At 33.4% G+C, this 23,007-nt stretch overlaps 3 protein-coding genes across 8 annotated transcripts; 1 reads left to right on the plus strand and 2 right to left on the minus strand.

Moving 5' to 3' along the window:
• The first annotated feature begins 40 nt into the window (after positions 1–40).
• On the plus strand, positions 41–5,418 carry LOC112782448 (serine/threonine-protein kinase/endoribonuclease IRE1a). 2 transcript variants are annotated; one of them, XM_025824833.3, is made up of 7 exons: positions 41–630; positions 1,406–1,641; positions 1,887–3,283; positions 3,699–3,871; positions 4,188–4,434; positions 4,523–4,826; positions 5,120–5,418. In XM_025824833.3, exons 2-7 carry the CDS (start codon positions 1,606–1,608, stop codon positions 5,261–5,263), a joined length of 2,301 nt encoding a protein of 766 aa, XP_025680618.1. In that variant the 5' UTR covers positions 41–630; positions 1,406–1,605; the 3' UTR covers positions 5,264–5,418. The 2 variants fall into 2 exon arrangements, with proteins under 2 accessions (XP_025680618.1, XP_025680617.1); XM_025824832.3 differs by having other exon boundaries at positions 74–630; positions 1,406–1,649.
• Positions 5,419–5,526: 108 nt separating this feature from the next.
• On the minus strand, positions 5,527–10,981 carry LOC112782446 (glutamate receptor 3.6). 5 transcript variants are annotated; one of them, XM_025824828.3, is made up of 9 exons: positions 10,715–10,981; positions 10,420–10,472; positions 10,264–10,303; positions 9,347–9,693; positions 7,787–9,123; positions 7,424–7,701; positions 7,160–7,191; positions 6,662–7,068; positions 5,527–6,414 (listed from the first exon to the last, which is right to left on the minus strand). In XM_025824828.3, exons 4-9 carry the CDS (start codon positions 9,651–9,653, stop codon positions 5,938–5,940), a joined length of 2,838 nt encoding a protein of 945 aa, XP_025680613.1. In that variant the 5' UTR covers positions 9,654–9,693; positions 10,264–10,303; positions 10,420–10,472; positions 10,715–10,981; the 3' UTR covers positions 5,527–5,937. The 5 variants fall into 5 exon arrangements, with proteins under 5 accessions (XP_025680613.1, XP_025680614.1, XP_072086162.1 ...); XM_025824829.3 differs by having other exon boundaries at positions 10,264–10,328; positions 10,715–10,977; XM_072230061.1 differs by having other exon boundaries at positions 10,264–10,472.
• A 2,129-nt stretch (positions 10,982–13,110) lies between these two features.
• LOC112782449 (glutamate receptor 3.6-like) lies at positions 13,111–21,428 on the minus strand. The gene is made up of 6 exons (XM_029296143.2): positions 21,079–21,428; positions 18,104–19,458; positions 17,049–17,326; positions 16,540–16,571; positions 15,467–15,873; positions 13,111–14,593 (listed from the first exon to the last, which is right to left on the minus strand). Exons 1-6 carry the CDS (start codon positions 21,374–21,376, stop codon positions 14,237–14,239), a joined length of 2,727 nt encoding a protein of 908 aa, XP_029151976.2. The 5' UTR covers positions 21,377–21,428; the 3' UTR covers positions 13,111–14,236.
• Between the last annotated feature and the right edge of the window lie 1,579 nt (positions 21,429–23,007).

Raw genomic sequence — 23,007 nt, forward strand, 5'->3', positions numbered from 1 at the left:
TTTTTTTTAAATCTCAACCAAAGAAGTAATCTTTTTTTTAAAATCTCAACCAAAGAAGCTCTAAATATAATTCATTGAAAAGAAGGCGAAATTGTTGGAAAAGTAACCTCTGCTAATTAAGAGAAAAGTGAGTTAGAGAGAAGTCCAAGTTTGAAGTTTGGGGATTAATGGGTTATTGTGAGAGTTGGGGGATCCCAAAACACAAAACAATGCATTAAACAGTTTCAAGGATCATATTCATACGGAACAAGCTTCGAATCTTCCTCTTTGATTCGATGCACCATAAACCCCCCTTCTCGTCAATCATACCAACCCATTAACCCTTCTTCTTCAAAAACATCATCTTTCTTCTTTTTCTGTTCTTATTGTGAAGGAAGAAGCTGTAACTAATAACATTCTCCTCATGAAACCTCTTTATCGTCACATTCTTATCGTTCTCTCTGTTCTCTGTGCTGTCGTTTTGCAATTCTTCGTCACCCTCTTCAGCTCCAATGATGTATCATCACAGCCACTGCCACCGATCTCACGAATCCCTCTTCTCAAACTCCGTCATCATCTACCTCAACAGCAGCAACAACTCAAGGCTCTCCCTTCACCATCTTCTTCACGATCCCTTCTCTCTCTTTCTCCGTGAGTTCATTCCCACCACCGCATCACGTTTTTCTTTCGCAAGTTTACTTCTTTTTCATCTGGGTATATTGTTTTGTATAGTTTCCTATGAAATTTGGTCTGTGATTGGTTGGTGTGATTAAGCTAGATGACACTTTTTGCTTTATGGGCTGTATTTTGTAGTATGATCTGATTATAAGCTGTTTTATGGACTTATTTGAATAGATAAATGTATGTTAATAGCACTAATTTACTTCTTTGTCACCTGGGTATAGATAATTTTGTCTCCTGTATGGGATTTAGCTGATGATTGGTGATTAAGCTAGTTGAGACTTCCTGATTGTGTGTTGTTTGATTGTTAATTCGTTTATGGGCTTATTTGGATAGATAATTATTATATTCTAATGGTACTGCTTTACTTCATTTTCATTTGGGTATACATTATTCTCCTGTATGGAATTTAACTCATGAATGTTGATTAAGTTAGCTGAGACTTTCTGATTGGTATTTATTTTATCATATCTTTAATTGGTTTATAGGCTTATTTGAATAAACAAGTAGATGCTAATGACCCTGACTACAAATGTGTTTGGATTAGCTCTTCTTTTTTAAGACTCAAAAGTCAAAGCTGTTTATAATTTCAAGCACCTGATACAGTTTGCTAAAGAACAATGATTCCTACTTCCTAGGTTTCTTGAACTACTTTATGGTGCTGTAGTGCTGTTTTCAAGTCTTAATAGCATTGTAAGACTAATTGGAGTATTATTATTCCCTTTTTGCCACTTTATTTTGGCAGCAAGCCAACTACAGCACTGGTTGCTGCTTTAGATGGGACTATGTATTTGGTGGACAAACAGGAGAATGGCCCCACAAGAGTGATATGGTCGTTCTCAACGGGATCGCCAATCTACCATTCATATCAAGCTCCTATTCACAAGGATAGCGGTAAAGAAAACAGATCTACACCAAGAATCAGCGGGTCTGTGGAATGCGGGGATGACTGGTCATTGTACATGCATGATAAACACTTTGGTAAAATGGTATTTGGTTTAGTTTACTCTATAATAGTTGAGTCAGTAATTTTTCAAAAGTAAAACTATTTATTTTGTGCTGATTTATGACTCATATCCTGATTTTGACTATTTCTTGAAATTCACCCTATTTATAGAATTATTGTTATGGCAAAATTATGTTTTTCGAGGCCATGTTTATCTATGTCTCTTTCCCTGATGAATAGTGCGCTCAACGGTCCCTTGATTAGTTGATCATGTTTGCAGAAAATCTCAGAATCAATTGCAGAATATGTTGCTCGTACACCTACCTTTTCAGATGATGGAGCAGTTACACTTGGATCCAAGAGAAGCACTTTGTTTGAAGTTGATGCTAAAACCGGAAGGATCATTCAAACCCATAGTATGTCTGATTCTGATAATTCTTCTACATCTTGGAGTGATGACAAGAAGAGTGATACAGATATCCTTATAACAAAGAAAAAGGATCTTGCTAATCCTACGGAGCTGAATTCGCCGGAGTTGCTACTCAAGATATTTAGGACAGATTATTCTCTTCGATCTGTTGGTCCTAGTTCAGGAGTAGTTTTGTGGACTATGACTGTATCCGAATTCGAGGCTGTATTATTATGCCAACATACTTCATTTGATGCCGATGATGAGTATGTTTCTGACAGTGAGCTCGGTTTTGCGATGCCATATCCATGTCAAGAGATCCAACCAGTCTTTCGCTTGCGTAAGAATTTTATACTGGAACCCTCAATCACTGAAAGGTTACCTGGTTCTGATCATGAAAACAGTATGCTTTTGATGCCTGCGTCAGATTTGATGCTTCCTTCACAAGCAAATTTTGAAAAATTAAATGTCGATGATGGTAATATGATGCTTCCTGTGCCAATACCAAATTCTTTGCCTTCCCCGAAACCAAAAATTGTCTATCCAAGCCGAATGCATGAATGGTCAACACCATTACGTTTTATGATGCTTATGGTTTTGGGCTTTGTCCTCTATACTCTAGTGGTTAAAAGTAAAGATACGCCAAAGGATCAAAACCAGTCTGAATCGAAAATTTTGCCTGCTAAGAAAAAGAAGACACGTAAGTCAGGAAAGAACAATGTAGCAGTTGACAAAAAGGAAAAACATCTGTCCTCCGAAGATGAGGATATGCTGATGCGAAAGGATCTCGACGTAGAAGCAGGCGGGTGGATGCAATTTAACCAAATTGACCAAGGTGTTGACGGACGCAGGGTTGGTAAACTGCTTGTGTCAAATAAAGAAATTGCTAAGGGAAGCAATGGCACCATTGTCTTTGAGGGAATATATGAAGGTCGGGCAGTTGCTGTCAAGCGTTTGGTCAAGACTCATCATGATGTAGCATACAAAGAAATCCAAAATCTGATTGTATCTGATCATCACCCAAACATTGTTCGATGGCATGGGGTAGAATATGATCAAGATTTTGTTTACCTTGCTCTGGAACGATGTACATGCAGCTTGGATGATTTTATTCAAATTTATTCGGATATATCAGATAACCCTCTGCTTAGGAAGAACCAAGCTTTCAAGTCTTCTATTAAGGCCCAAATTGATATGGGGAAGGATAATATGCATGGTTTGTGGAAAGCCAATGGCTATCCATCACCTCTATTACTGAAATTGATGAGGTCAGTATTATGCCATCTGAATTTTGCATGTGTTATTACATGGTTTATCCTTATAGAACTTATTTTTTCTTTTTAATCCTTATGAGGATCCTCTTATTTAATTTCTTTTATACAAAAAAATAATAGTAGGTGTTACTTGAAATTACAAGTTACATTTCATCCAACATGGAAAAGAACTTGTCAAATTGTTCCTAGGCAACGTGCAACATTATATAGCAGTGAATAAGATAATATAGATTACTAAATTTGAGGGTCCAATTTAGTTTTAATTGTGGATAATTGTAGTCGATCCGTTTCATTCAAGGTTTAGATAGGTCTTCATTTCTATTTAGAGACAAATGCGTGTGCATTTTCTATGTAGAGTATATTATATATATTCTTATTAACAGTCTTTCAATTCTTTATTGCAACACAGAGATGTCGTTTCTGGGATTGTTCATTTGCATGAACTAGGAATAATACATCGTGATTTGAAACCCCAAAATGTTTTGATAATCAAGGAAAGATCCTTGTGCGCAAAGCTTTCTGATATGGGCATTAGCAAACGCCTCCCTGAAGATATGTCTGCTTTGGGTCATAATGCTACTGGTGAGTACTCGAAAAACAATGAATATTTTCCAACATTTGCCAGTTGAACATCAAATTATGTCTTAGCATAGTTGGAGCTTATCTTAGTTGACGTAGCAATTAGCAATCTTAGGAGTTGCTAATTATTTTGGTCTTAGCCATATATTTTTTATCTACATAAGGATGTCTCAATAAGTTTCCTTTCCTTATTCCCAAAAAGAAATTAAAAGTGGTCTAGAATACTATTCATTCACTTCTTACGTTTTCAGCTAGTGCTACGTGATTTTGTCTATATGATTGAGTTAACAAGTTAATCATTTTTTTTTGCTTAATTTAGGGGCTGGCAGTTCAGGTTGGCAAGCACCAGAACAACTTGGTCAAGGACGCCAAACACGGGCCGTAGATTTATTTAGCTTAGGTTGTGTCCTCTTTTTCTGCATGACTGGGGGGAGACATCCATTTGGAGAACGGCTTGAACGCGATGTTAATATTGTGAAAAACAGAATGGATCTTTTCTTAGTGGAGTTCATTCCTGAAGCAGAAGATCTAGTTTCTAGTTTACTGAACCCTAACCCTGATATAAGGTTGATCCTTCTCATTCATTGGATTTCACTTGTATGTTGTGCTTGTTGCTTCAATTTCATTTTACGGAAGTATTTCCCTTATTTTCAGGCCAAAGGCAATTGAAGTATTGCACCATCCATTTTTTTGGAGTCCAGAAATGAGACTGTCATTTTTACGCGATGCCAGTGATAGAGTGGAACTAGAAGATAGGGAGACTAATTCTGTTCTTCTGAACGCATTAGAACGCATTGCTACAGTCGCATTAGGTGCGAAATGGGACGAAAAGTTGGAACCAGCCTTTCTTACTAACATTGGTCGATATCGACGGTACAAGTATGATAGTGTTCGAGACTTGTTGCGCGTCATGAGGAACAAGCTAAATCATTATAGAGAGTTGCCTCAAGAAATCCAGGTTCTTTCTTGGATTTGCATTTCCTAGACTAAAGCATTATCTTCATTTTAAAATTTGGTTGTGTTTGGTTGGTAACATATTCATTCATCTTAGATATGCTTGGCTTTTACTATGTATTGTTGAAACCATCCTTGTTAACATATACATACTCTTTTTGTTTGATTTTGTCTATCACTGAAAATATTGTATCAATATATTTGGATTCAAATTGTATACCGATATATAAGTCTCGACATAGGATTCGAAATAGTCAAATAGTTCTAAGAACTCATCTATTTTTATTTGCATTTCAGGAACTTGTGGGAACTGTTCCGGAAGGATTCAATGAATACTTTGCAAGCCGATTCCCAAGGCTATTAATCGAAGTGTATAAAGTTATATCCAAGTATTGCAAAGAAGAACAATGTTTTGATAGGTATTTCAAGAACCTTAATTAGTGGCTTCATCTATTCATTTGCCCCTGGTACCTAAAGAATATATGAATTATCAACTAGGCAAAGAATGCTGTTGTACTATTAAGATTACATGTAACATAGTGTATTTATGTTCACAATGGTTAATGTAAATCTAATCCAAAGTTACAGCTTCATAATTGTTATTTCTTTTTAACACCTTGTACAGTTTCATGTTCATGCTGACAAAAGCTGTAACATTTTATCTGATTTCATTATGAATTATGTATTCTATATGAACTATAATCTGGAACAAAAATGGTAGTTTGGCATAAGAAGGTATCACATTACTATTTCTGTCCACTAATAACTCTCACTTTGAAAAATGGTACATTAAAAAGTTTACCTAACTAAATACAATGATTGAACATACCAAATACATTAAATTTTTTAAGAGTAAAGTGACAAATAAACCCGAGAATTTACATTTCGGACAGATTAGTCCTTAAAAGAAAAAAAGTACCAATAAAGTCCTTTAGGATAATAGATGTAGACACACTACCTTTAAATTGGCCCCCGTAATTAGGATAGAAGGTCTTAATTTGAACTAATTTGTCCACATTTTGTTAATCTGTCCGAAATGTAAATCTTTAGGAATTTATTTGTCAGTTTACTCTTTTTTTAATGTACCAGTTCTGTGACCAAAGAAAACAAGTTTGTCATGACTCATTATTAGTACACTCAATTCTCTGAGAAGATGATTCTGAATATCCATTATTGGATGATCCAACCTCACTTGTGCTTTTGAATGATGCCATCTCCGTTTTCCTTCTCTTGGAGCGGCTCTTAACTGTGTCTTCCTTTTCATCTACAAATGTAAGGAAAGTCCTTAGTCGCGACGGCGTGGACTTTAGACCGGACGACGACTTGTCGTCTTCGGTGTAGTGCTTCTTGTATTGCTTCATGGTTTGAATCAGATATACAAAGAGAGCAATCAAACATGCCAAGCCACAGAGTAGGTAGAGACCCCAGAAGCTCCTCAGCTTGAGTCTGTCCACTTCGAGCTTCGCACCTTGCGACAGGCAAGCACTGCGCAAAAGCCATTTGTCGTGGATCCGTTGAAGGTCGCCGTTCTCAGCCAACTCCAAAATGGCTGTTGACAGGTCAACCGCTAATGGCGAGTCTCGTGGAAAGGCCTGACAAAATATTAATGAAAGTGTTAGAAACTGCATAAAGGTAATGTGTCTAAATCTGTTAAGGGTATTTATAGATGCTAAGAGAATCATAATAATAAAGACGTAATATTTTATAATAAATATTCAGATATACTAATTGATCCTAATTATATTCTAACAGAAAGTTAGACAAGAAATAGTGAAATATTAATGATTGAACCAACAATCAAACATTGAAAGGAACACTACTAAGAAGAGAGATACTTACAAATCCCCAACCATTTCTGGTGAACTCTTGACCAACAACGCTGAAATCGCAGCGGCTTGAAAGGAACAGCTCTATGTATGCGCGTTCGTCGACATATGCAGCGATGCCACCTTTATGGGGACCTTTGTCCAGAGCAGTGGCAGATTCTTCTGGTGTTGTTAGAGCTACAAGTCTCGACGCATCGATGCCAATTTCGTTGACTAAATAACCTTTAGTGAAAGAACCCTGCAAGTAGCCAATAGGCTCATTGTTGTTTATCAAACTTTCAATGCCCTTAATTGGTGAAGAAAGTTGTTGCACTGTGAGGATTGAAGTCAAGCTTGCTGTATAACTCGAGTTGATTATGAGAACTACGAATAACCATATAAGCAGCACGAATCGACCGAGAGTGCTCACTGTGTTTTCCCCTACAAAACAATGAAGAGTAATTTGATTAGTTCAGAGAAGTAATAGTTAAACCAGTTGCAATGGAAGCAAGACAAAAGAACTGGCACTTACTATGTGCAAAAAACATGGTTGAGAAACTGAACCTGCCAGATACAAGAAAATCACAAGTTACAAAACTATAGCATTGATATCATTGTTTCATGCATAGATTGCATATGATGAAATTCTAAATGAAAGTTAATTACTATGGAGGTTCTTATAATTTCTTCTCTGTTAGTCCCTATAGTTTAAGAGTATGAAACTAATTCTAAAAAGCTTCATTAGTAAGATGAACAATGAAAGGAAGGGTGTGAGAAAAGGATCACACTTACTTACCACAAAATTGTGGCTACCTGTTTTTTGGGAGGTCCCCTAAAATCATCATTGAGCCTATGCTCTAAAATCCAGACAACAGCACCAACAACTAGGAAGAAGATAGCTGTGACAATCCACATCATTGGTGTAAATGGCATCAAGAATGCCCAAGCATTTGAGTCTGTCTTCTTCACTGATGCTACTACCACTAGACCGGACTCGATGAATGGCTGTGTAAAATCCACCATCTTTGTTCTTTCTGTGGTAATTGTAATGTCACCTACAGCAGCATCAAACACCTGTATAGAAAGAAGGAAACTAGGATCAAAATGGTACCAGAAGAATGTCAAAAACACTAGAGAACTTATTTGGAATGATACTCACACCGGTCGTGATCAGACGGACAAGTTCAGTGTTACTAGGATTGCTGTGACCGTCTCCGTACGAAATAAACTTATAGGGGACAGCATAAGGCAACAAGTTCACTGCAGAAAGAAAGACATCAATGCAGAACCCCTTGAACATATCAGTGCCTTTTACTTGTGAGACGAATTCGCGGTAACTGATCCTTTTTGGTACTCCAATTTTTAGCATCCTTCCATTGTTTGGAAAAACCCAACCGCGAGGTTTCTGTGTTGTGTCCCCTGGCCAAATCACAGATAGTAGCTTTTGACTTGAACTTGAATGTCTAGCCGGCTTTGAATGAAGTTCTTCAGGACTTACAGATGATAGTCCAGAGTGATTAGACCAATAACCAATCCTCTTAGTCCCTGTTCCAACCACATTGATGATTTCATATGCCGGATTTGCAAGGTTTCCATCAGATGTATACTTGAAGTGACCTGTTACACCGGTCATGTTAACCTTGTAGATACTTTTTCGCAGCAGTTTTCCTTCGTTGAATATCTTCACAGCATCAAGATGCATGTTGTCACCATGTATTAGAGATGTCTTTGAATCAGATGAAAAGGTAATGCGGTTCCCTTGTTTAAAAAATGCAGCAAGCGCATGAGCAAGAACATAGACAGTATCATATGCAAAGATAGCATAAGTACTCAATCCAAGGGAGCCATTAGTCCAGTTTTTCCACCTCGAAATGAAAGATCTCTTGAGCTTTGAATCCGGCACATACATTCGCAGCGCAATAACTCCTTGAATGTCATCCATTACACTCAAAGAAAGTGGAGAACTTATATCTATCCCGGTAGACAGAAAAGTTGTGGCTATCCAGACATAACCATTTTCCATCATTCCAAGAGATTTCGCCACATTTAGCACTTTCGGCCCCCAAGTAGTACTTGTGTGAAGGACTATAACCCGCGATTCAGCCAGAGCTACCTGAACAAGCACATCAGTGATCTCCTCCCTGGTTGCCTCAGGACTCATAGGAGCTTTAAACGAGATCTTGCAGCGTCTCTCAGCTAGCTTGTCCCCTAAGGCACCAATTCCATTCCTCCCATGATCATCATCACCATAGACTGCAATAACCTCCCTCCAACCATAATAGTTAACAAGATCTGCTATTGCAGTCATCTGATACATATCATTAAAAGATGTCCGAATGAAGAATGGGAACTGAAGCGAAGAAAGGGTGGGGTCAGTGGCTGTAAACGACAGCAGGGGAACTTGAAGCTCGTTCGCGATGTGAGATATGACATGAGCTGTTGTGGAGGTCTGTGGGCCAATTATGGCCACAGTGTGTGTTGCCATGAGCTGCAATGCTGTTACACATTGGTATTTTATTTAAAAAGTGAATCATAATGTGCAAGAACTGATGAACTTTTGTACAATGCCATTCTGAAATATCTATCACTTTAGAAATTTGGTACATTCATGAGTTAATCTATCTATGTCTAGATACATTAACTCATGAATGTACTAAATTTTCGAAGCTACAGATCGAAGAGAGTAACTTTATATTTGGAATGTCATGAAAGGACCTACCCTCAGCAATGCTCAAGAACCCTCTATATTTGGAATCTTCTTGAAGTGAGAGCTTGAGCTGAGTTTTACCAAGAATTGATGGATCAGAATTTACATCTTTAACCGCGGCTTCTACGGCGATTTTCACAATTTTGCCAACACTTGTATTGAAAGAGAAAAGAACCCCGATATTTACAACATCAGGAATTGTGGTATTATTACTGTGATTATTATTATCAATATCAATATCATCCAAGCCAACCCCATTTGAACAGAACCCATTGGAGAGAAGAACAATCAACACCACAACACCCCAATTTCTAATCATTCTTGGAGTTGCCTATTGGAAATGCCAAATAATGATCACTCTGCTCAACAAACAAGTAAAGAATCATCCCTCAAATAAAATTAGATACTAAGAAAATTTGAAGCTAAAACACATTCTAGAACAAGTGAATTTTGTAATATTAAGCATAAATTGCAGCTTTCAGTTAAAACAACAACAATGTCAAGAACAACTAAGCCTTATCTTATTAGATAGACTCGGTTATATGAATCAAACGACATAATAGTTTCTTGTCATAAATCACATCTACAATTAAACCACTAAGTTCTAGATTTATGTTAATAGTTTAAGCTATTGGATTACCCTCCATTAATTTTTCTATTTATGTTTATAGTCTTTTTCAGAAACTCAAAACAAAAAGGGGTAAATAGATATACAACAAAAATTCCAATACACACATTGACATAGCTCATAAACCGAAGCATAAAGGGGAAATGGAAAGAGGCACAAAGCACATCCACAAGAAACATGAAAAATAAATCAAGCATTAAAGTGCCTCCTATTATCAACAAAAAGCATCAGATTGTAAAGTGAAAACAATATTAATGGAATAAGGCTTTATCCAAAAAAAGGTTAAAAAGAATATATGTACCTGAAGTTTGGTTCAATAAACAGAAGCTGACATATATGTGCTGCAAAATGGTGTAGGAAATTCTTCTGCTTAGCTCCATTTGAGGACAAAGTTATCAACTTTACATAATTACATATACCCCAAAAGAGAGAAAGTGACAAAAATAACAATTTTTACCTGAGAGCATGAGTCTTTCCACTTGAAGTATAGGAAATTACAAAATCTGGGCACTGAAGAAAAGCACTAAGAAATTCAGAAAAATAGAAAAAGGACAGATCTTGAAAGAGAATGATAATGGTGGTGGTGGTGGTGGTGGTGAGAATTATTGATGCTACCAAGCAACCAAAAGAAGAAAAAGAAAAAAAAAATAACAGACTTTATACTTTATAGTAATAGTTGTAGTTGTCTTTGCCTTTGGCTTTTCATAACATAAGGACATCATTATTATTATTATTAACTCAAAAAAGTGTACCTCAACAGCTTTGTGATTGTGTTATGAAGGGTTGATGTAAAGAGAATACTAAATTCCACATTCACTTTGTGAAGATTATTGATATGTCACTATACACACAACAATGAACAAAGGAAGCAACCAAGTTTGAGTTTGATGTGATGTTTCTGAACCCTCTACTTCTTACATAGGACATGACAATAATGAATCAACAACAACACAGGAGAGAGAGAGAGAGAGAGGAAGGTTGATATTCCATGACATGGATGCAATTAGTGTGCACTGTTCACAAGTCTGATGCATTGTTTGATATTATAAAATTGCACATTAAAATAAATATCATAGACATGAAATTAATAAAATACTCAAAAGTATGATACTTTACATTTTTGGCATCTACTTTTGATATAATATAAGAAGAATTTTGAGTGTACTAAATACACCCATATTTTAATAATTTTAATTGCTGATATTAATTATAAAAAATATATATAAAATATATATTAATTAAAATTAATCATTCAGATTACTGAAACACCAGTATTGTACTCTCAGTACATTTAAAAACTTTACTATAATATAACATTGGAAGCATTTCAAGTGCACCGCAGAGTACTGATACACCAATTGTTTTAATCGTTGATTTTAATTAATATATATTATATATATTTTTTATAATTCAGATCAACGGTTAAAACAACTAATACACCGATATTCTCGATGCACTTGAAATGTTTCCTATAACATTAACATTGCTTTTGCCTTTGCCATTTAGTGCAAAAGGAAAGGTGAAATCCATGTCATGATAGAGAAATTCTCAGATGTAACAATTTTTTGAAAAATTGTGCACCACTCTTTTTCTTGATTTTTCTGGAAAGAAAAATGTGCACCCTACTCATTATTAATTTCTGTTTGAGATTATAGTATTAGAAGGTTATCAGGTGTATCGGGAATATCGGTGTTTCAGTTGTTTTAACCGTTAATTTAAATTATAAAAATATATATAATATATATTAATTAAGATCAACAGTTAAAACAACTGGAACACTGATATTCCCAGTACACCTGATAATTTTCCTATAGTATTATATACACTTGAGTGTTCTTTTCTTGCAATTACATTTTGTCAAGTATTTTTTCTTCTAAATTCCCCTTAAAAATGACTTTCTCTCCTGACTAGTAGATTCATTTCAGTTAGTTGAATTATTAAGAAAAATCCTAAAGTCATAATGTGTTGTTTGAACTTCTAATTTTTTTTAGGGAAAAAAAAAGAAGAAGCAAAAAAAGACATGCATTATAAAGTGGAGTTCTTTCCATCTTGCACATACATTTATTTCAAATTTTCAACCACACTTCAAATCTTCAACTAAAGAGAGATTAAATAGTTAAATCTTTTTTTATTAAGATGTTAATAATATTATTATGTTGATAATTATTTATATGATGATACATCACTACATGAAATGAAGTGAATGATTTAAACATTCGACAAAAAATAAAGGCAATAAACATGTGATAAAAAGTGAATGGTTATGTGGCCCTGGCATCCTCTAATGGAAGCATTAGTGCGAGGTCTTACTCAGCTCCACCATGGAAAGAGACATTTTTCTCCAAAAATTATATATATATATATATATAACATTTAGATCATTCAATATTAATTAATATTTTTTGTAAATAAAATTAGTTTTTTAGCTCTTATTTTTTTATTAATCTAAAATTTAGTATTTAAAATGTAAAGTGATTATCAATGAAAAGTGAAATTGTAATAGTATTAAGACTGATATTGAAAGAAAGAAAAAGATATATGAAAATAAATATTGTGAACATAAAAATTAAAAAGAAATTTTAAAAATAATTATTACCAATATATTTTAATTTGATTAAATCTTCAGGAAATAAATGACCATTTGTATTCATAAAAGATAAAAATACTGACATATATACTCACCCTAGATCGAAACTAAACTTGTACCTACGCAAGATGTCTTCTATGTGACAAAAGTACCCTACGTGGCACTCTAATCCTCCAAAGACGGCGTATTTTTGTCACACAAAGAGCATCTTAGTTTCAATTTAACGTAGATACATATATCAGTATTTTCGTACAAATAGTCATTTATTCAATCTTCAGAGATAATAAATTATACTTTAATCATTTTAAAATCTCTCAATTTCAGGAGTTTCATAGGGTCTAAGAAATTGAATCTTAATCTATCCAGATACTAAGGATCCTAGATGAGGAAAAAGAATGTACTAAAGTTCTTAGCCTTATTAGCATAGTATAATAATAAGATATAGATCCATATACTAATTAATTAAATCCAATAAACTAAATTCTGACACAAGTTGTTATGAACTCCACATACAATAATATTTAAACATTTTGTGCTTATCACAAACATAAATTTGGCATTATTACATAGTATACATTAAATTATAATAACTAACTCGTCTATGGTTTAGATTTAGATTTGGATAGTTTACATAAAATCTTAAACAATATTGGTACCAAGGTAAGAAAAAGAGTATATTTTGGTGCACGTTGACTTAGAGTATGTTTTGGTACATACACTAAACATTTTGGTCTTATCACAAACATATATTTAGATCATGCATTCTTTAATCATTATTTTTTGAGATGATGGGGTCATTTCAATTCTAACATGGACACTAAGATAGCGTTTGTTTTGAGGTATTGAGACAGAGATTGGAAGACTGAAACTTAATATTATGTTTGTTGGTTTAGAGATTGGTATTAAAATTTTTTGTCTCTGTCCCCAAAATTTCAGTAGGACACAAGGGACTAAAATTTTTAGAGATGGAGACTGAAATTTTAATAATATTTTATACCTAAAATACCTTCATTTCAATTAATTAATTCCAATTTTACCCTTTGTACAAATTAAATTAGAATTTCATTCTTGTTTCAATTTTTGTCTCCCACTTTGCACCAAACAAAATACTAAAATTTATTTCAATCTCTGTCTCTTATTAGGTAGCGTTTGGTGGAGAGACAGAGACGGAAAGACTGAGACTGAGAGACAGAGACTAAGAGACAGGGATTGAAATAAATCTCAGTATTCTGTTTGGTGCAAAATGGGAGACAGGAATTGAAACAAGAATAAAACTCTAATTTAATTTGCACAAAGAGTAAAATTGGAATTAATTAATTGAAATGAAAGTATTTTAGGTATAAAATGTTATTAAAGTTTTAGTTTCCATCTCTAAAAATTTCAGTCCCCTGTGTTCCTACTTTTTGAAGGTACTGAAATACTGAAATTTTAGAGACAGAGACAGAAATTTTAGTACCAGTCTCTGAATTAACAAACACGATACTGAGTCTTAGTCTCTCAGTCTCTGTCTCAGTACCTCAAAACAAACGCTATCTTAGTCTCTGTCTCTCAATCTCAATCTTTTCATTTCTGTCTCTCTACCAAACGCTACCTACCATTCACTAGAGCCACTCAATGGTGTTCTATGCTTATATGTTCATGCACAACCATTTGACAAGAGTAGTACTTGTCCTTTTATATTATTTTCTTACTTTTCCTTTTCATTGACAAAAGAAAAGAATGATTTAAGACAAGAAGAGCATGATGATGATGATGATGATGGGACTTCAAGGTTGGTACTATTGGAGTAGTAGTGCCTCCTAAAACGGTAGGTCATTCTAATAAGATAGCAAAGGAGGGCAATGAAGCATGCAATGCCAATAAGAAGGAAGAGGCCCCAAAAGCTCTTAGTCTCAAGCCTATCAATGCCTTGTTTTGCACCTTCTGAGCTACAAGCACTTCTTGTTAACCATTTGTCATGAATCCTTTGAAGATCACCATTCTCTGATAGTTTTAGAATAGCTGTTGACATGTCAATTGCTAAGGGAGAGTCCCTTGGAAAGGCCTACAAAATTCAAATAAAGTAATCGCTAAGTTGAAGATAGTGAAAATTTAAGTGCAGTTAACTTGATGTGAAATTGATAGCTGAAATTCGTTAAATGATTTGACAAGTTCGACTAAATTATCATCTAACGACTCTCAACTATAAACTTAACTTAAGTTAACTACACTGAATTCCTACCATATCATTTTACCTCAAAAAAGTTGAGTATATTTTAACCGTATTATAAAATTATTTTTTTCAAAAACTTAATTTAATAAGAGAAGATACATTAATGGTTATATTTCTAAAATTCTAATAGCAAAAATCTCGTTTGAGCTTGCATGAATTTTGTATAGTTTTTTTTTTTCTTTTTCTTTATATTATGTTTTTTTTTCGGTTTAATTACTCTGTTAGTCCCTATAATTTTGCGAAATTTAGTTAGGTCCTTATATTTTTTTTTCTTTTAATTGAGTCCTTGCACCAAATTTTTTTTTAATTGAATTCCTACACTTTTTTTTCCTTTTATTTGAGTTTCTACACTAATTTTTATTTTTAGTTGGATTCCTATACAATTAAGCAAATTACTATTAAGAGAGACCTAATTGAAAAAAAAATTGGTACAGAGACCTAATTAAAAAGAAAAAAAGTATAGGGACCTAATTGAAAATTTCGCAAAACTATAGAGACCAATATAGTAATTAAACATTTTTTCTTTTAGGAGATAATAAGGATCGAACTCTAAATCTTTCTATCATGGAGATTCTGATACCATATCATGTAACCACTTTTCTAAAAGTTTAAACCGATAAAAAAAGACACGTAAATAATTATATCTATAATAACCTAATTATTAAAGTTGATTTTAGCATAAGAGAAAAAGATAGAAACACTTACAAAGCCCCATCCCATTTTGGTGAATTCTTGACCAACAATACCAAATTGACATCTAGTTGATAGGAACAATTCCATGTATGCACGCTCAGCTATGATAGCAGCAACACCACCATTGTCTTGTCCATCCTTCAAAGCCTTCTCAAATTCAGATAGAGAATTGAAAGGAACAAGCCTTGATCTATGTATGTTAAACACCTCACTAAGATAATTCTCAGCATATGTGCCACTCATGATACCAATTCGGTCATTGTTGATCACTAAGCTTTCAATTCCTTTCACTGGGGAAGAGAGTTTTTCCACTGTGAGAATTGATGTTAGGCTTGCAGTGTAGCTAGAGCTTAGTATTAGAACCACAAACAACCATATGATTAGGACTAAGCGACCAAGGGTGCTAACGGTTTTCTCTTCTGCATGCAAATGAAAATGTTTTAGTTTCACATTATTGTGTGAAATATCTTTCGAAGAAGCCACTTAGATAAAGATGTCAAAAATGTCTTTTTTTTTTAAGATGTTTTTTAAAAATTAAAATTTAACACATATAATCAATTAAATTGTATTATTTTTTATTAAAAATTAGACTGGACAAATCAGTTTAGCAAAAAAATTAATAAATTAAATTTTGAACCGGTATAAATTAATATTTTTTATAAAAAATTACTATAATATCCCTATTATAAAGCACAACTAAAATATCTCTATTATTTATATATATATTAATTTTGAAAACTTTAAATTCTAACTCTATAACGACAAGGAAGAAAATGACTAGAATTTAGGATTCTCAAAATTAATATATATATAATAAGAGTATTTTAGTCATTTTATATAATAGGGGTATTGTAGTCATTTTTATAAAAAAATATTAATTTAAACCGATTCAAAATTTGATTCACTATTTTCGATCAAATTAATTTATCTGACATAACTTTGACAAAAATAATTCAATTTAAGTGATTATATATGTTAAATTTTAATTATTAAAAAATATATTTAAAAAAAAAAACACTTTATGCATCTTTATGGGAGCATCCTCATCTTTCAATGCTAGATAAAGGAAACTTTTGACAACTTACTATGTGCGAAAACTAGAGTTGAAAAGCTAAACCTGCAAAGAAAAAAATATACAAATCTTAGCAATTGGTGAAGTATGCGAGCGATAACATGTATAATAAGGACTAAACTTATATATATATATATATATACAAGAGTAGAATTATTTTTTTCTTCATATTTTAACCTTCGATTCTTGAATGAAATTTCAAAATGGAATTTATTTAAGGTGAAAACTTAGGTGAAGTCGACTTCACATGAAGTTGATACCTGAGAGTCGTTGGATGAAAATTTAGTCAAATCAGTCAAATCATTTAACAGTTCTTAGGTATCAACTTCATGTGAAGTCGATTTCACCTGAGTTTTCACCTTAAATAAATTCCATTTTGAAATTTTATTCAAGAATCGGAGGTTAAAATATGAAGAAATTTGGATAAAAATTTAGTCAAATCAGTCAAATCATCTAACGATTCTTAGGTATCAACTTCAGGTGAAGTCGACTTCACCTGAATTTCCACCTTTATTTAATTACCAAATAATAGTCACTAGTTGTCTTCTAATTGGTCCTCTAAAGTCATCATTAAAGGGCCGCTCTAAAATCCACACAACAACTCCAACAATTAGAAAAAGCATTCCTGTGACAAACCACATCATTGGAGTGAATGGTATAAGAAAGGCCCAAGCACTTGATTTCAATTCCTTGATAGGTGCCACAACCACTAACCCTGACTCTATATATGGCTGAGTGAAATCCACTATCTTACTTCTGTTTGTAGTAATAGTAATATCCCCAATAACGGCATCAAAGGCCTACATCCATACAAAAGAAGATTTTTCAATTCAGGAAGAATAACATTCATGTCCCAAAAAAAATAAAAAATTTAATTGATGTATAATAAATTTTAGATAAAACACTTTATTTTTACTATGCAATTTACAATACATAATTATGGTGTATTTTTGCTAAAATAATAATAGCTAACATTTTGGAATTACCTATGATTTTAGTTTTGTGTATTTAGTATTTTTTTATGCAAGTATCAAATTTAATTAATCATGATGTAAAAGAAATAGGTTACATTAAAGAAAAATGACAAAAATGATTGTAAATTTATCAACTTTCTTTTCGTTAATGTCATGAATATAATTGCAGCAGTTACAAACCGCTACAATTATTTTTTAAAACTCTGTGACAGTTTTAAATCGCCACAATTTTAATTTTTAAACCCATTATTGAAATAGCGACGGTTTTAAATCGACACAAATAAAATTATCTATTTTGCGACAGTTATATCTGTGGTTACTGAAAATCACCACAAAAATTAATTCTCACACCCTAAAGAATAAGTGCTGAAAACAGTTGATGAGCCATTTTGTGGCAGCTTTAAACCGCCGTAATTTTCAAAATTAATTGTCGTTATTCGACGCTTATGTTGTAGTATTATGTATGTGAAGCTAGTAATTAAAAATTATTAGATAATAATTTAGTCGAACATATAAAATTATCTAAAAAATTTTAATTATTAATATAAAAACATCTGTACGTAAATTTTCACTTTCTTACAATCCTAGAAAAATAATACTTACACCAATTGTGATTTGTTCTAGAAGTTCTGACACCACGGGATCGGTTCTACCATCACCAAATGGAACAAACTTGTATGGAATTGTATAAGGCAACACATTTAGAGCAGCAATAAACACATCAATACAATAACCACCAAACAACATGTCAGTGCCTTCAATTCTTGACACAAACTCATGGTAGGTAACCCTAAGTGGTACTCCAATTCTCAAATGTCTTCCATTGCTAGCAAAAACCCAACCTCTAGGTGTTTGTGTTGTTTGGCCAGGCCATATCACACTATAAAGCCCTTCACTTGAATTTGCATCATTTGAAACTTGTTCACCAGTGTGAAGGCCAAAAGAATTAGACCAAAATCCAATCCTCCTAACCCCAGTTCCAATCACATTAATGATCTCATATGATGATTGTATTAGGTTTCCATCTTGGGCAAACTCTGTTCGGCCGGTTAAACCGGTTCGATTAACTTCTAGAATCTTCTGAAGTAACATGTCACCATTAAGAAACACTCCCATAGTATCAAGATGAAGGGTATCACTATCACCCCTTAAAGTGTTTAGACTTGAATCATTTGAAAATTTCAAAGTTCCACCACTTCTAAAGAATGCATCAAGTGCATAAGCTAAGGTCCAAACAGTGTCATAAGCATATAGACCAAATATGTTCAATCCCAAATGATGATCATCATTTACATGGGTTAGGTTGGTCTTCCACCTAGACATAAAGTTTCTCTTAATTTCTGAATTTGGTGTGTACATTCTCAAGGTGATAACACCTTGCATATCATTCATGGTAGAGCTTGTAGACAATAACAATGAAGGGTTTGAATCTAATATTGTAGAAAGCCAATCAGTTACTATCCATGCATAACCACTTTTGATCATGCCAAGTGATTGAGCAATCTTAAGTACTCTTAAGCCAAAATCAGGTAACAAATGTAGGACTATTACCTTAGATTCCATCAAAGCTACTTTAATCAATGCATTGGTTATTTCTTCTTGACTAATATTATTTGGCTTAATGGGTGCTTTATATGATATCTTGCAACGTTTTTCAGCAAGCTTATCACCTAATGCAGTGACTCCATTTCTTCCATGATCATCATCAATGAAGATTGCAATCACATCTCTCCATTGGAAGTGACTAACAATATCTGCCACTGCAGACATTTGATAAAGATCACTCTGTGTTGTTCTAACAAAATATGGGAATTGGAGAGAAGTGAGTGTAGGATCTGTTGCTGCAAATGATAAGAGAGGAACTTGCATCTCATTTGCAATGTGTGAGATTACATGTGCCATTTCTGAGTACTGTGGACCAATTATTGCCACAGTGCCTTTCTCCATCAATATTAATGCTGCAATGTATATGTTTGAAAATAAAAGGTTTAATTACTATGTTGGTCTCTATAGTTTCGTGAAATTTTCAATTAGGTCTTTATACTTTTTTTTCTTTTTAATTGGATCCCTACACTAATTTTTTTTTTCAATTAAGTTCCTCTTAGTAGTAATTGACTTAATTTTATAGGGACCCAACTAAAAAAAAAATTGGTATAGGGACCTAAATAAAAGGAAAAAAAAGTGTAGGAACCTAATTAAAAAAAATTTGGTGCAAGGACTCAATTAAAAGAAAAAAAAAGTGTAAGGACCTAATTGAAAATTTTGCAAAACTATAAGTACCAATAGAGTATTTAAACAAAAAAAAATGGTATAACTAGTGAATAAGAAGATATGATTCATATATGAGAGAAAAATATGTAGAATTGTGAAAAGTACAACAATTCTAGAGACCAATTTGGTTTCTAGGATATGTTTTAGATTTATTTCTTATTTTACAAATTAGTACAAAAAAGTTTCAAATAATTATACAACTTCTATAAAAATTTTAATTTTTATGTTCTAATAATTACTGTAAATTGGTTTTTATGTGGACTTAAAATTTAAAATGCTAATTTTAGTTCTTACTGAGTTTATTTAGAGAAAATATTGAGAGGCAACCTTACATAACCAATATTATGGCTAACATTTATAATAAGAAAAAAAAACTTTCAAAATAAAAAAAAATCTAAAACTCAATTAAAAAAAGAAAAATTATTGATAACCAACTATATTTAGCCAACAAAGTGCCAACAATTTACAATAAAGAGAAACATTTAAAATTAGAAATAATAGAAACATCTAAAACTGAAATAAAAAAATATAAGATTTAGTGTTTATAATTTAAGATTTAGAGTTTAAAATTTAAGATTCATTATATTTAGTATTTAAGTAGAGTTTAGTATTTAATATTGAAAGTTTAGAATTTAAAGTTTAAATTTATAATAACCGGTGGTGGATAGCCAGAGATGATCGCAAGAGGGTCGCTGGCGGCCAACGATGGTTAATGGTGGTGGCCGACGGCAACAACGATGGCTGGTGATAGGTGAAATTGAAGTGTTGGAATGAAGGGAAAAAAAAAGGAAAAAGAATAAAGAGTAACTTAAAAAAATTATAAATTTGTATTGAAAAATCTTTTTGAATTATTGGTTGATATTGGCTAATTTTTTATTAGTTACCTAATTGAATATTTTTCGAAATCCAAACTCTATAAAAACTCATTTTTAGTTGGTTTTTATATTTATTTTGTTTGATAACATGTAATATTAGTTAAAATTAACTATTATAGTGTTAGTTTTCTAATTTTACTCACTTATTATATTTTTATAGATCAAAATGGAATGCCGCCATATTATATTTTTATTTTTCAAGTCACCAGGCATTTAATAGTATCAAATAAACAGAAATTAAGGGGAAAAAAGGACTAGTAAAAAAACCACAAATTTTATAGAATCAATGACTTATTTTTGCAACAAAAAAAAAATCAAAACTTGATAATAAGATAATTTTTTTTGGTAACGATCAATAATATTTTAAACTGAGTGATGAAATCAAAAGTCATGAAGATAAAAATGCTTGAGTAGATTTTAACAAGAACTTACAGTCAATAATTCCTAGAAATCCAGGGGAGAATTTTGTGTCCTGCATTGAGATATTAAACTTAGTTCCATTGAGAATGGTTGCATTGGAATTTATATCATCTACTGCTGCTTGTATTGCAATTTTAGCCACTCCTCCAATAGTTGAATTAAAAGAAAAAATTGCTCCAATATTAACTGTACTTGGCCTTGTAACATTATTACTATTGCTTGTCCCTTTTGAGGGAAAACCATTGTAGAACATCACAATGACAAGAACCCAAACTTTGATCATCTTGTATATAATTTCTACTAAAAGCATATATAACAAGTGATTTTAAAACAGGAAAAATGGGGACAATAAATTATTTCTATAACTTGAAAAACAAAAGATGAAATAATACATACTTCCATAATCTTCTCTTATAAATAAATATTTGCACCTTAAAAGCACTACTTTAGGCCAATAATTAAATTTTTATCCAATAAGATTCATATACGTGCTGAATAATTGAATGAATCCTTTTTAAGTTTTTATATCTAGTGGAGCTTTCAAAAAGTTAGGCACTTTGTTTATCTTTTAAAAAGAATGATTTTACATGCTTGTGTTTTTTCCATTTTGATGGGCCGAAAAAAATCAACGAACGTTTTCAGAAAAAGAAAAGGGTGAATGAAAAGTAAATAAATAATTAAAGTGATGATATACAATACATGTGTAACATATTTAAACGTTCGTGTTGACAATGATTTATCATAAGAAATAATATATTAAATAAATATTTTTAATGACGTAAACAATATTTACTATTGAAAGTTGCTTCTTGATTAATATAGGACATGATTGAAAATTAAAAGAGGATAAACTTAAAGTTTTTGTTACTTTTCTAATGTTTTAATTTAAATCCATATATATATAGTCAAAAATATTATTTATTGTTCATACCCTGTCCCAATGCTAAGGCACAGGATCCAAGTAAAAAGGCCCAATCCAAAGGAGTTGAGCCTTACACTGCACAAACCAGATGCCACGAAGTCGGCTATCTTCACGACTTGCTCTAAAGAAGTCGGTACGAGGATTAGCTAGCAGATAAACCCTCCCTCAAGAGAATAACTGCCCCAAGAATCTCTCTAACCACTTCCAAGAGCCATATCTCAACCACCCTAAGATAAAGGGACAATTATTCCCCTTAAAAAGTGGCAGTACTTCAACGGTGGTTATTGGTTCACCACTATAAATACACTGACACCTCTCAGGTATCTCTAAGTTCCAATACTCTCTAGCCCTGCTCACACCCTTGCTGACTTAGGCATCGGAGTGTCTTTGCAGGTACCACCCCCATTCGTTCATACCCACAAGTCGGACGGAGGCCCCCAAGACGCAGACCCGCTCGAAGGCTTCCTTCCTCAGACGATTGGGCCAACCCAGCGAGTCCAGCCCAACAATCTCCGGTTACCCATCGTAACATTGGCGCCGTTGTCGGGACCCGAGAGATCAACCAGTGATGGCGGACAGATCCCCTAAGGAGGGTCACGTGGAGACAGATTCCGAACAAGAGAATCTGGACACCAGAAATAATGACGTGGACCTAACCCTCCACCAGGGAACCAACGATCAACACAGAGAGGGTACCTCCAGAGTCAAAACTCCGAAGGTGAATTCCTCAGAAGGGCGCGATTCGGAGAAGGACGGACAGTCCCACGCAACTGAACTTATGGGATTAGTCCATGTCCACCAAAGTCGCTTGGAACAGCTAGAACAGGAACGGGAGCGACAAAGGGAGATAGAAAAGCACCTAAGAGAGGAGATGGATCGACGAAAAGAGTTAGAGAAGAAACTCTTAAAGTTAGAATCCTCCCTCAAAGGTCGGAACTCCCGTGACGATAGAGAAGAGTCGCCCCCAGGAGGGGAGGATCCTTTTAGTGAGGACATAATGAGGGCAAAGATTCCAAGAA

This window comes from Arachis hypogaea, chromosome 20 (genome assembly GCF_003086295.3).
Source record: "Arachis hypogaea cultivar Tifrunner chromosome 20, arahy.Tifrunner.gnm2.J5K5, whole genome shotgun sequence".
NCBI classification, from domain to species: domain Eukaryota; kingdom Viridiplantae; phylum Streptophyta; class Magnoliopsida; order Fabales; family Fabaceae; genus Arachis; species Arachis hypogaea.

Bases quoted from the DNA above. Each gene is read 5' to 3' on its own strand.
- LOC112782448 (XM_025824832.3), top strand. From the start codon at position 404: ATGAAACCTCTTTATCGTCACATTCTTATCGTTCTCTCTGTTCTCTGT. The intron at 1,650-1,886 runs GTATTTGGTTTA...TCATGTTTGCAG, and splicing joins ATAAACACTTTGGTAAAATG to AAAATCTCAGAATCAATTGC. The intron at 3,872-4,187 runs GTGAGTACTCGA...TGCTTAATTTAG, and splicing joins TTTGGGTCATAATGCTACTG to GGGCTGGCAGTTCAGGTTGG.
- LOC112782446 (XM_025824828.3), bottom strand. From the start codon at position 9,653: ATGATTAGAAATTGGGGTGTTGTGGTGTTGATTGTTCTTCTCTCCAAT. The intron at 7,702-7,786 runs GTGAGTATCATT...CTTTCTATACAG, and splicing joins TCCGTCTGATCACGACCGGT to GTGTTTGATGCTGCTGTAGG. The intron at 7,192-7,423 runs GTAAGTAAGTGT...TGTATCTGGCAG, and splicing joins CAGGTAGCCACAATTTTGTG to GTTCAGTTTCTCAACCATGT.
- LOC112782449 (XM_029296143.2), bottom strand. From the start codon at position 21,376: ATGCTTTTAGTAGAAATTATATACAAGATGATCAAAGTTTGGGTTCTT. The intron at 17,327-18,103 runs GTAAGTATTATT...GTATGGATGTAG, and splicing joins TAGAACAAATCACAATTGGT to GCCTTTGATGCCGTTATTGG. The intron at 16,572-17,048 runs GTAATTAAATAA...TTTTCTTTGCAG, and splicing joins CAACTAGTGACTATTATTTG to GTTTAGCTTTTCAACTCTAG.